The following is a 12,430-nucleotide window of genomic DNA, read 5'->3' on the forward strand; positions in this document are numbered from 1 at the left end:
GAGTTTCAACAAAACCTCCTTCTTGAAACGGGCCCCTGATGTATTCATGGATCTTTGTTGTTTCATCCTGGATAGTGGCTCTGATGCTCACTAATGTTGTGACTCACCAAAGTTAAAAACATTCTCTTAAATCAGTTTTATTTTTGACTCAACATCCAAAAGAGGTGGGAATGACTGGCTCAATTCTCAACATAACTTTTAGATAGTTTTAATGTAAAATCTTTATTTGAAAACTAATCAGTATAAATAAATGTGGTGGGTTAAAAAGTTTGGCACTCAGATACAGTGGAGTACAAGCATAACACAGCATGAAATAGAAATACGCGAGTCAAAAAGAACCCGTCCTAGCAACACCAGACGGGGATCACCTGAACTATGGTTCGGCCGTGGCAGCAGTTTAGCAGCAGACCGGAGCACGGTGCTGCCTGACAGCATTATCGTTGCTTCCACTGGAGACGCCAATCAGTCACAGCGTGTCGCCAACTATAGACAAGAAGAGAAACAGAAGTCCGAAACAGTCAGCGGACACTGGGTATTTACGGAGACACGTAGCGGTAGGTTGTTGTGACTTACCGACGTTAAAACATTCTCTTAAAACTGTTTTATCCCCCTTTAGTTGCCAGCTGCTACCTCCCATGTTTGCTAGCCACCTCCATTCTTGATGCTGGGATATTCCTGCCCTGAGTTTGACTTCTTAGGCACCTGCTATCATGATGTTGTGTGAGATATAAAGGACCTTATCAGTGTTTTTGTTCTTTTTCATCAATTCATGTGCACTTTAGGTTACAAACCACCTGCTTGTGCCTTTGTTATTATCAATGTGTTTTCATATCATTAATAGGCTCCTACAGTAAGTAAATCAGCCTATAGTTTCCTGATATTGATCTATCATCACATATTGTAGATAGAATGATGGAAGTTTAAGTATATTTATTCATGCATGATTGAAGCACAATACTGCTTTTATTGTTAATGCCGCAATAATATTAATCCAGTGCTATAACAGGGATGTTTTTATGTCTCATGAGTCCTTACCTTTGATACTTTAGGGATGTTTTTACCAGTTTTGGTCACACACTTTCACTTAACTTACATTTCTAATGCAGAACTTCTGTTTTCTAAAGTATTCACGCTTGCTAGAGAATTGCTACTTTACCGAAGTCCCATTTCTAGGAAAATAGCCCGCACACTGATAAAATAGTAGAGAGACTCTACAGATTAATACGTTCATGACAACATATTACAATGTGTTTACTTAAAATGCTATAAAAATCGCACAATTGATTAAAGAAATGTCTTTCAAAAATCAATAATAATAGCAACTTTAAAATGTTTTATCGCTTATAATATGTGCCTTTTAATCGACTTAAATATAGGCTATGTAATGCAGTTTGTATCATATTTGGGATGGGAGTAATGAAGGCTGCCTGACAGGCCAGTCTCGGGCAACAAAAGCCCGCATCCGATGGGTCTGTCCGATAACTCGCCTGAATGAAAACACGGGAGCGACGCCACTAGCAGAGAAGCAGTGTTTTGGGAATAGAAGTCTACTGTGACGTTAATATTCCCTTTCAGCATTTTCTCTTGGGTGTTGAGTGTATATTTTCGATCAGGTGTGTTTCCCTTCGATTACTGACTTTTACGACTGCTGGTACGAAATGCATTTTGTTAATGTTAGCCCATATAGCAGCAGCAGCAGCTAGCTAGCAGCTAGCTAGCCAAGCAAGGTGTCATGCGCCAAACAGTCCTCGCGTCACTGATGGATTTACATTTCCAGAAACTTCTGGCTTGTGATTACTGAAGTGGTCGTCAGTGTCAGTTTTACACGACTGCTTCATTGTTAACACCTGAATTGGTTTTATGTGAAGCGTAGTGTGGTCAAAGTAAGGTTGTATGTTATAGTACGTTCCTTCACTCCCTGCACGTTAGCATAACGTTACCTATTTTAGCACAACTGACATTGACATTAGCAGGTCAGCACGTAAACAAAGCCGAACTTGTTTAAGTAGTTTTCTTTTTCCTCTTTGTGTTTCACTGCATGCAGCGTGCTGTGTGCTGGACGTGACAGAACAGCATGGACCCACGGAAAGTGACAGAGTTGAAGGGCTTCGTGCAGCTGTGCGAGTCCAACCCTGAGATCCTGCACCTGCCAGAAATGAGCTTCTTCCGAACCTGGTTGCAGAGGTTAGTCGCGTCAGAGCTGCTGCTCCAACCTGTGAACACATTTAACAATTATCCAAGTTTTATGTAAAATATTCATAATGATTTTATTATTTAATCATGTCTGTAAAGTCCCGAACACACCACGTGCCCTGTCCCGCCCACCTTTCAGCTACCTACACAACAATAGTAGTTTATTTACGTAGCGCTTTCAATGAACCCGAAGACACTTCACACAATTTTTAAAAAGCAGCAAACATCAACAAAACGGCAGCGTTTGGAATATATAAGGACAAAGTTGATATAGGAAATAAGATGCAAAAAAGGAACAAGGATGGAAGGGAGAAATTACAGGTGAACCATCTTTGAAAAGGTGAGTCTTGACTGCCGTTTTGGAAGCGTTTCGTGTGGGAGCATGTGTTTCTGTTTGTGTTAGATTTAGCTCAAAAACTATTGTTGTGAGGTCCACAACCTCAAAGACCTGTTTGATGGTTAAGATTTGGGTTCAGATTAGGGTGAGGGTTGGGGTTAGGTTGGACATTTAGTTGTAAAGGTTAGGATTAGGGTAAGGGTAAGGGGCTAGGGAATGCCTTATGGAACCCAGACGTGTCTCCAGACTCACCCACATTCACACCTCAGGTCAGTAAACCTAAACTGTCATGGTATATGTTTGTTTATATTGTAATACTGAAGTGTATATTTTGTGATACAATGTACATTTTCTGTGAAATTAATGGAGAAAAGTCTTTTTAAAAAACAGTTGAAGAATCTAGGTACTTGTATGGTTTACTGAATTGTTTTCCATTTCACATTGCAGCATGGGTGCCACACTCCCACCCAAGACAACTGGTTCATGTCAGGTGACTCATAAATACTGCTAATATGCTATTAATTTTACACTTTAGATAATTTAACATTTTTTCTGTATTTTATTTCTTAATTAGTCCCCATCAGACACACATTATAAGTAAAAGGTGAAGTTTGCATTTGGCCCATCATATTGTGACTGAGTGCTGTCGTACTTGTAGGGCGGCTGTCCCTGTGATCCTCCCCCGACATCAGCTTCAGCTTCACCTCCTGAGCCCGAGCCTCCTAAGCTGTCTGAGAGCGATGAGAGTGAAATAGGTAATGTATGTTCACAACTCTGGGCTCGGTGGGGGTGGGGTCCCTTATCAGTGGAACAGTGTTTGTCCAGTCTAGATGAGTGGACTTCGAGGCACAACATTGCTAACTCATCTGTCTCTGATAATAAAAGAAGCAATAGATGCAACATGCTGGCTTAATTTAAGGAATAGTTTGGGAAACATTCACTTCATGCTTGGAGTCACATGAGGACTGATTCCACGCTGCAGCCAGCTGCTGGTTAGCTTGGTTGAGCCTACAGACTGGAACAACCAGCCTGGCTCTCTCTGTAACAGAATCTCCCTATGACTGGCAGCCCGGGCTAGCTGTTTCTCCTGTTTCCAGTCTTTATGCTAAGCTAAGCAGCTGCTGGCTGTAGCTACATGACTGTCGTACAGATGTTAGAGTGGTGTCAGTCTTTTTCATACAACTGGATGGCAATAAAGGAAATAAACCCATTTCCCCAAATGCACTTTAATAATGTATTTAACCAGAAGGTTTGTCCAAACCTCTTACTAGTAGTGTAGCTTTTTATGTAGTTTTCATACCTGCGGGGAAAGACTTGCCTTGCTAGAATGTGGGAGAGATCTGGGAGAGTGACACACTGGAATGAATTATATTATTTGAATAGAAATTAAGCAGATTTGAGTAAAATATTTCCAAGGATGTGCCTACCTTATTACCTTTAGACCCTTATCACTGTGAAGATTACAGTAAATAAGGGTTTTGAAGTAATGGGTAGTTTGCATGTCCCAAGAATAATTAGTTATAAATGTTGTAATTGTTTTCAGAAATTGACCGAGAGGGAGTGATTGACCCAGACACGGTGGAGCCACAGGACATGGGAGAGTTTGAAAATGCCGAGGTAACCTGTTTAACTCTACTGTGATATCTGTTAGTCATGAATACATTTACTCAAATTCAAACCCAGGTAAATTTACCAGGCCTGGTAAATTAGATTTTAACCCTTGAGACAGGATTTGTTTGAGTCTGTGTGTCCATAAATCATCTCAGGTCACAGAGGAGATGATGGAGAAGGCCAATGAGAAGAAGATGGAGGCTATTGATGCTCTAGGAGAGGGTGGGTGGAGCAGTGCATGTTGTCGCACTTCCTGTATCGATTAGGTAAGAACCTAATTAGATTTATTATCTCGTATACCTTTTGCTCTTTCCCCTCCTATAGGCGATCTGCAGAAAGCTCTGGATCTCTTCACTGAAGCCATCAAGCTGAACCCCTGCATTGCCATCCTGTACGCCAAGAGGGCAAGGTGAGAGTCCTCAGGTCTTTCATTAGGGCATCTTCTCATGGCAGTTAAGCATCGTTTCTGTTGTGTTCTGTGATGAATAATGAGTGTAATCAGCTGCCCTCTTTGTTAGTGTCTACATCCAGATGCAGAAACCCAACGCAGCCATCAGAGACTGCGACAGAGCCATCAGCATCAACCCAGACTCTGCACAGCCTTACAAGTGGAGGGGCAAAGCTCACAGGTACTTTCCTCCACAGCACAGATGGTGTCAAGTGAGGAAACACCCAGCCACCTTGTAGACGTGCACCACAACCAATCCCTCAGTGTAAACACAAGTACTTCCCATCTCGGCTTGTTTGACAACTGGCTTTTAATATTTCATCAGCTGTGCTGATTGTGGGACTAGTGATAGATTAAGCTTGTGTTAGTGTTGCTCCCACTCATGTAATGTGCTGTTATAACTATATTATGATGTATATTCACCTTTATGCAACACACAACAGCAAATTTACCACCCCGTATCACACGGACATTAAAAATGAGCCTGTCTTCTAATGTTGATGTTACGTTTTATTAATTGTGTGTGGGCAGCCTCCTACCTACCTTTGCCTACTTGTCCTCGGGGAGTTGAAATATTGTACTTTGGGGTTGTGTGACAGCTGGTGACACAGGAAAACGCTGCACATACACAGGGAAGAATATCAGCAGAGTCTGTATGCAAATGTCCTGCAGTCAGTCGATACTGGAGAGACTAGTTTTGACAGCACAGCAATGAGCCAAAGCAGATCTCAAAGTCCAGCATGAAGTAAGAGAAACACGACCTGCAGCACATGGAAAAGATTCAGTTCATACTAAAAGGCCCCATAGACAGTTTCTGTTCATGCATCACCTGTGTAAAAATTTTCAGAGTGGTGACAGACTGTGTGGGCACAACACCTGCCCCCTGGGTGTAAGCTGTAACAGGTGTAGCGCCCTGTTGTTGTTTCTGTTCTGTAAAAATCAAGCATAGGAACAGTTAGCTGGATACAAAAGGGTTGTTCTATCAAAGGAGAGCTGTGTAAGTCTGACTAAATAAAATGTAACGGCGTTTTAACGTGAGGACAAGCTAATTTATTCTGTTTTCTGCAGGGGCTCAGATTACTTTTCACTTCAGAATCATCAGAATCTGTCATTAGCTTAGGGAGCACACACTCCCTAGTCCGCAGGAGCAGCTCAGGCCCTTAGACACTGTGTGAGTTTGAGCTTTTCCTGATTAAAGGTGACAGTTGTAATGAAATCTTGGCTCATCATGTCAACATGGTGGTGGAACATCAGTGAGCCAAGAATCCTGTGTCAGAAATGTATCACCAGATTCTCAGTGTGAGTGCTGCCACAGCCCACACTACACAGAAAACACACTGTATTGTTCAACCTGGCCCAAAGCTTATTTTTGTTTACTGCCTACATGAGAGCAGCACAGCTGAAAATCAGGGCTGTGCTTTTTTTTTTCCTGTTTACACTGTAGCCTCGCAATTCACCAGGCACCATCGGACCAGCCTCAGAAGTGATGTCACACTGACTCAGATCGCAGCTGGTTTTGTTTCCACACTGATCTGTGTGACCTGTAGTGAAACTGTAAGGTTGTTTTATTTTGACGCACACAGGCCCTTAGTTTAATATGGAATCTGTCTGAGGACGAGCAGCTAATGAAGCCCTTGATTGTCAGTGAAATCAGGCAGCTTTTTCTCTTTGCCGTCCATGCTGCTCGTGCCATCTGGTTAGTCATCTGACGGTGTTATATTTTGCTTGGTGTGTTTGTGTGCGCTGCAGGCTTCTGGGTCACTGGGAGGAGGCAGCCAGGGACCTGGCCACAGCATGTAAACTGGACTATGATGAGGGCACCAGTGCAATGCTGAAGGAAGTCCAGCCAAAGGTACAGTGCCTGAGAAGAGAGAATAAAACACTTCCTTGCCATTTTTACATTTTCTTGTGATGCAGATGTTATTTTAAGCTCAGAATAGAGAAGCTGGTCCATATTTGCCATCTCTCTCAGTGCTGATGTAGATGGTTCACTCAGGTCTCCAGAAGCCTGCAAGGACAGCCTGGGAATCAAAGATGATACTAGAAGAAGGTGATGCTTCCCTTTGTTTTCAGGCTAATAAAATTATGGAGCACAGACGCAAATATGAGCGCAAGAAGGAAGAGAAGGAGGTGAGGGAGAAACAAGAGCGGATAAAGAAAGCCAGAGAGGAGCACGCTCGAGCTCAGAGGGTGAGTTGCTGTCAGGATGTCCTTTGTTCACACTCAGAGAAATAGACCAACTGGCACTTCCAATGAAACAGTTTTGTAAAAAATGTGTTAAATATTTTACTTCATGAGTTATTGAGTGTAGCTTGCTGGGCAAAATAACAGTTTTCTCTATTCAGAATTAAATTTACAACACAAAGTGAAGGGTCCGAACACTGAAGTCACTGTTTCCTTTTCTTATTCTTGACTTAATGAGAGAAAAGGCTTTCAGCGTGAGAACTAACCAGTGTGTTCTGCAAACGACCTCAGAAGAACTGAGCCATTGATGTTGGCCTCCGCTCAGTTTGAACACAGGGGGCATCGTTCAGATATTCACAACAAGAGTTTTCAGTTCGGCTCAAACTAAAAGTCCTGAACCTTGACCCGCTCTTTTGTCTCTCATTAGGAGGAGGAAGCACGGCAGTTTGGAGGAGGCGCCTTCCCAGGTAGGAGAGTGGAAACAAGTCGGTGCATTGCATGATTGGATCAAACACTCCATATGTTTCAGAGGAAAAGGACATTTTAAAAAACAATGCGCTGTGGATGTTAGGACGACTGTTTACATATCTAGATTAACAGATTGCAGTGAATAAGCACAGATACTTGCAGAGAGGCAGGAGCACTGCCCAGCTTTGTCGTTTCAGTTTCACTGTGGTTCTGCAGGTCCTGCTGGATTCCCAGGAGGAGGCCCCCCCGGCATGCCTGGTCTCGGTGAACTCCTGAAGGATCCTGAGCTGCTCAATGCCATGAAGGTGACTCGCTGCTCAACATGAATCCTCTGCATCACACCACTGAACTGCTGTCTTCATATCTTCGACTGTACAGATCTCTTAAAATGAGCACTTTGTGATTTTTTTGCAACTGTCATCACATTTTGATTCATACAGTATGTGGCTAAATACGACCAAGTGCACAGAAGAATGTGCAAACCAAAGCTTGGCACATGTAGGATCCCTTTGCTCAAGCCAGAAGCCAGTTCACTTCCTTTAGAGCTGATTTGGTAGTGCACTGTGAGTAAAGCTGACCTTGTTTGCCTCCAACTCCAGGACCCCGAGGTGATGGCTGCCTTCCAGGATGTGGCGCAGAACCCAGCGAACATCTCCAAGTACCAGAACAACCCCAAAATCATGGCCCTGGTCACCAAGCTGAGTTCCAAATTTGGAGCTTCACCACAGCCGTAGACAGGAAGAGACCAAATCAGAGGGGAGGGAATATCCATGGTGACACAATCTGGAGAGGCTCGACGCTTTTCAACAATTATTCCACTGTGTGCAGATCAAACGGAGGCGAGGGTGACGGGTTAATTATGTGATGCAGAGAAAGTGAGGCAACTTTTAAATGTTCTTAATCTGCCTGTTAGTACTTAGCAACGTCTCAACAAAGCAACCCCGATGGTTAGGAGTCGGGCCTGATACTTAGACAACCCCTCTGACTCGTCTCACCTGGGACTTAACGCGGCTCCACATTTCTTCACCTATAAAGTGGGAGCTCCTGCATTGAGACCCTAGCTCAAAAACAGCTGTTTGATATGTGGTAATGGGTTAGCTACTGTTTTTTTTTTTTTTTGCTTTCTGCAAACAGAGCTGAACTCTCACACAACTGTTAACACATTTTATTAACAGATCAATTATGAATGCAAAAAAACCTGAGCGTGATGTCTGACCCCATTGGAAAAATGATTCACTGTAATAAAACCTTTGTTGGAAAACATGTTTGACACTGATTCTGGTTGTTTGTTTCCATTACTGACATCTTGTAAGTTTTACTGCAGAGAAAGGTGATTCCAAAAAATTTAACTGGCTCATTTTTAACCCTTTATCTGGCATCAGTTCAGGTTTTACAAGCAGCAGCTTTTATGTGAATTTCACATTAAATCCATTGTAAAGTTTAAGCTTGACTGGCTTTGTTTGGTTTGGGGCAGCAGTACCTGTAGGCCAAATTATGTTTTAAAGATTTCCAAGCTGTTTTAAAGACGCCAACTCAAATTCTGATCTGCTAAAATTTGTACCTAAGACCGTTTGAAACAGATTTGACATTTTAAGTCATTTATCAGGCAAAAATAGCAAAGCATTACTGTCAAAAGAATGTCTAAAGAAGTCACTGGAATCTTACAATAAGGGATTGGTTTACTTGCAGCAAGGAGACAAGTCAGCATAGGCATGCAGAGTTGTCTGAATAAGCTTAGTCTAAACATCACAATATATAGGACAAAGGGAACTCCCTAAAGACGCATTCCAGGCGTTAATCAAGTTGAAAAGAAGAATCAAACAGGAAAAGTGAACTTGAGCGGCTTTGCCCCGATAACCCCTCAGACGATAAACAATATGTTGTCCGTTCATCTTCACAGTATATAGCAGGAAAGAGTTTATGGCTGGCTCCTTTAAGTCTGGAATGCCATCTGGCTGAACATATAACAACACAGAGTACTGAAAACAAAAATAAAACATGTCCCTTCAGTTCACACATGCAGTGTCTCACAGGTCCCTGTGATCTGTAGTCTGTTCTGAAAGCTTAAAATCCATTGAATAACATATGCTGGTTAATATATTGATTAGAACACAGTTTAAAACATACTTAATGTAATTTTCATGACAATTACTGGTTCCACATTGTCAAATTTGAGGATTTTTTATTTAGTATAAATGCATTTAGAATATCTGTTTTGGGCTGTTAAGAAAAAAAGTAATTTAAAGATGTCACCTTTGGAAACTTTCAGTATTTTACCTCTTTTTTTTTTTTTTTTTTTTACCCAAACTGATTTAAGCATTTAATCATTAAGTTTAGAAAATTCTGCCCCTTCTAATTTTTAAACCCCAAATTGTCATGTTACTTTATTTTGGTTATCCAACTAATTCAACAGTACCTAAAGATGTAGTTCACTGTCACAAGCACAAGCATCTTCAAAATGTAGAAGCTGGAACTGAGGAATTCTTGTTTGCTCAAACTTTTATCCAAATGTTATCCCATTATTTTTCTGTTTAATTATGTCAGCTCTAATCAGTAATAAAAACTGATGGTTACAGCCCCTATCAGGTTATATTTTATTAACCAGCTGGTTCTGCTCATGTTTGAGTGGCTAACAACTGTTAGCTCTTTAACATACACACACTTACTCATATATACATATATAGCTGGGACTTAGTGCCCTTTTTTCTGGGATCGCAGGCAGAATCACTGCATCACAACAAGCTGTTTTGTGACAGTCATGTTTATTTGTATACTTACAACATAGCAAAACAAACACATGGGCAAAAAACAACTAGGATTACAAGTAGGAGAGAGACAGTTGCTTGTAGAAGCTAATGAGGAGGTCAACAGTAAAACAGCTAGTGTCCATATCTGTGGAAACAAACAGAGGATGTACTGTCAGCGCAGATGTTAACTGAGCCAATGAAGGAGCATCCAAGCTAAAAGTCTGTGCACTGTCACAGCAATCCACCCAAACCAACACATCTGTACTACACTGTGCAGGAATTACAAGTACTGATACTCACTTCTGAAACTCCCACTCCCTGTTGTCCAGAGGGCACACCTGTCTGGTTTTCAGCCAACGAGAAATACAGTGGAAATGGAAGGCATGCTGGGAAAAAGGAAAACAGACATGAATCTAGTGCCGGTTCAACACAGCAGTAACAACTATGAATTTACACAAGGAAGAACATCATAGACAATTCTCACTTGTAGAATATAATTATAGCTAAAGTGTTTTAAAGCCCATAGCCAGACTTCAGGTGCACAGTAGTCACACGTTTCTTTCTCAGTTTGAGTTGTGATGAGATGAGAAGCAGCAGCAGACATTTAGTTTTATAAAATGGATGTTTCACAGGTGGCTATGGAAACTCACATTGCAGACACCCCAGGCAACAGTGCACTCCTCAGAGGTTGCAGAAGCTTGGTTGGCCTGGCACTCTATACCTGATGGGGAAGGAGAAATTCAGTTCCACAAAACCAGCTCTAATGAATGTGCAGTTTCACAGCTGTTTCCTCTGAAGTGTCCCAAAGGAGTGTGCCTAGTCCAAAACAATGTGAACTCACAGAGATCCATGATGTGGTTTCGACAGATGGCACAGTTATCCACCACAATGTCCCAGGCCCACAGTGCCACAGCGTTCCACTGGAGAGAAATCAGAAACAAACTTAAAGTTCACACTTCAAATGTAAAACATTTAAGCACACTCATGCCTGAGCAGCACAGCAAGCAATATGGAAACAGGAAGTGACCCACAGTGCACAAGTTGTTGTGACCTGGTGCTTTTGTCATTTAATTTGTAAATGGTAAAGCATTGGCATTGGGCAAAGCAACAAGCAGCACAGCATTTCAAACCAAACCCATATACGTAATGAGTACCGTTGCTTTCAGAGGACATTTACACTGAGAATATATGTAATAGCAACAAGAACACAACGAGTGGTCGTGATATCACGACAGTTTGAACAACCAGAAAACACAAAATGATGTATCACAATTTTATCCCAACATTGAAAACTGCCGTCACTGTTAACGTTGGAAAATCCGGCTTAGCCGGTAGCCAAGCTAACAGCCGCTGAGAGCTGTGGTGTTAAGCGTTAGCTAACCATATTAAATCTGCTAAGCACCATTAGCACAGCTTTCCTCTTATACAGATTAGCCAGTAGAGAGCATTAGTGGTGTCCATCACAGCAGTATCGGTTCTTGTTAATAGTTTTAACTGGCCCCAAAAACAGAAGTGCACATTTATGCCGTTTTGAGGCAGGCTAACAGCTAATTATCGTTAGCTACCAACCCTAGGCTTACATTGTTTACTTACCCACTGCTGCCTGACATAAGGTCATGTACATACGCTTTGAGAGCCGCTGTACCAGAATCAAATTCCTTGTGTGTCAAACAAACCTGGCCAATAAAGCTGATTCTGATTCTGATTCTAGGTTGGCAGAGTTAGTGCTAGCATGACAACGGCAGGTAGCTAGTGAGGGTCAGTGAGCTGTGTTGGCGGGAATTTGGCGCTGTTAACCGAATATACACATCCGTTACACTTCCAAACTGAGTTACTCTATAAAACCATACCTTCTTTACTTCAAATCGCTTCTTGCTCGCTCCACTGTTTGAGCCACTCGGCGTATCCACATCCATAGCTGCTGCCATCTTGAACGGTGAAATTTAGTGGGACCACGAACTTACCCGGAAGAAATCCAGCAACTTCCGTCGGCGTATTAGCGCATTATTCACGGGTTGTAGCTGTTTGTTCTTATATCCTTATCATGGAGAGTTTAGATTATATTATGGTGCATACAATAACTGCAGCATTTTTGATTCTTTTAACACGATGCAAGGCGCGTCTAAAAATGAAAAGTCAGGTTCCACCGAGATTTGAACTCGGATCGCTGGATTCAGAGTCCAGAGTGCTAACCATTACACCATGGAACCGCTTGGTTGTTTGTGTAGTGAAGTAGAGTTTATATGATTAATACATAAACACACAATACATATATTCTTTTTTTTATTCACGTTTTTGAGTGTCTGTGTTTATTATACTCTGATAGGAAGGAGTATATTTAAATTCCACATGATTCCCGAGTTAACTGAAAAAAAAACTAGTAAGTGACTAAGTTCAGCTTGTCATATTCAGTTATTACAGTGTCTTGTTCTTTGGTGCTGC

The 12,430-nt window shown here is 41.8% G+C and overlaps 4 protein-coding genes and 1 non-coding gene across 8 annotated transcripts in view; 1 reads left to right on the top strand and 4 right to left on the bottom strand.

Moving 5' to 3' along the window:
• xpnpep3 (X-prolyl aminopeptidase 3, mitochondrial) overlaps positions 1-694 on the bottom strand; it is an 18,196-nt gene extending 17,502 nt beyond the window's left edge. The window contains exons 1-2 of the mRNA XM_020587841.1: positions 574-694; positions 369-483 (exon numbers count right to left, since the gene is read on the bottom strand). Coding sequence (XP_020443497.1) covers positions 369-435 — 67 coding nt within the window. The 5' untranslated portion in view covers positions 436-483; positions 574-694. The remainder of the gene's footprint in view (positions 1-368; positions 484-573) is intronic.
• st13 (ST13 Hsp70 interacting protein) lies at positions 531-8,504 on the top strand. Of its 4 annotated transcripts, none has more exons than XM_020587845.1 (13): positions 531-554; positions 2,045-2,184; positions 2,978-3,020; positions 3,189-3,285; positions 4,074-4,147; positions 4,297-4,363; positions 4,466-4,550; positions 4,660-4,770; positions 6,339-6,441; positions 6,663-6,779; positions 7,201-7,240; positions 7,458-7,546; positions 7,841-8,504. In XM_020587845.1, the coding sequence occupies exons 2-13, from the start codon at positions 2,075-2,077 to the stop codon at positions 7,973-7,975; spliced, it is 1,071 nt and encodes a 356-aa protein (XP_020443501.1). In that variant the 5' UTR covers positions 531-554; positions 2,045-2,074; the 3' UTR covers positions 7,976-8,504. The 4 variants fall into 4 exon arrangements, with proteins under 4 accessions (XP_020443501.1, XP_020443498.1, XP_020443499.1 ...); XM_020587842.1 differs by lacking the exon at positions 531-554 and adding an exon at positions 1,455-1,613; XM_020587843.1 differs by lacking the exon at positions 531-554 and adding an exon at positions 1,726-1,901.
• Positions 8,505-9,986: 1,482 nt separating this feature from the next.
• On the bottom strand, positions 9,987-11,985 carry rbx1 (ring-box 1, E3 ubiquitin protein ligase). Its single transcript, XM_020587854.1, has 5 exons — positions 11,839-11,985; positions 10,830-10,908; positions 10,639-10,709; positions 10,289-10,374; positions 9,987-10,133 (listed from the first exon to the last, which is right to left on the bottom strand). Exons 1-5 carry the CDS (start codon positions 11,914-11,916, stop codon positions 10,121-10,123), a joined length of 327 nt encoding a protein of 108 aa, XP_020443510.1. The 5' UTR covers positions 11,917-11,985; the 3' UTR covers positions 9,987-10,120.
• Positions 11,986-11,996: 11 nt separating this feature from the next.
• The window catches only part of chadla (chondroadherin-like a), a 7,730-nt gene continuing 7,296 nt past the window's right edge, over positions 11,997-12,430 (bottom strand). Inside the window, 1 exon segment of the mRNA XM_020587821.1 lies at positions 11,997-12,026. Within this exon segment, the coding sequence (XP_020443477.1) occupies positions 11,997-12,026 (30 nt within the window).
• Positions 12,127-12,198, bottom strand: trnaq-cug (transfer RNA glutamine (anticodon CUG)). The gene has a single exon. It is a non-coding gene; the product is annotated as a tRNA-Gln (tRNA).

Source organism: Monopterus albus, unplaced genomic scaffold (assembly GCF_001952655.1).
Source record: "Monopterus albus unplaced genomic scaffold, M_albus_1.0 scaffold483.1, whole genome shotgun sequence".
Classification (NCBI taxonomy): domain Eukaryota; kingdom Metazoa; phylum Chordata; class Actinopteri; order Synbranchiformes; family Synbranchidae; genus Monopterus; species Monopterus albus.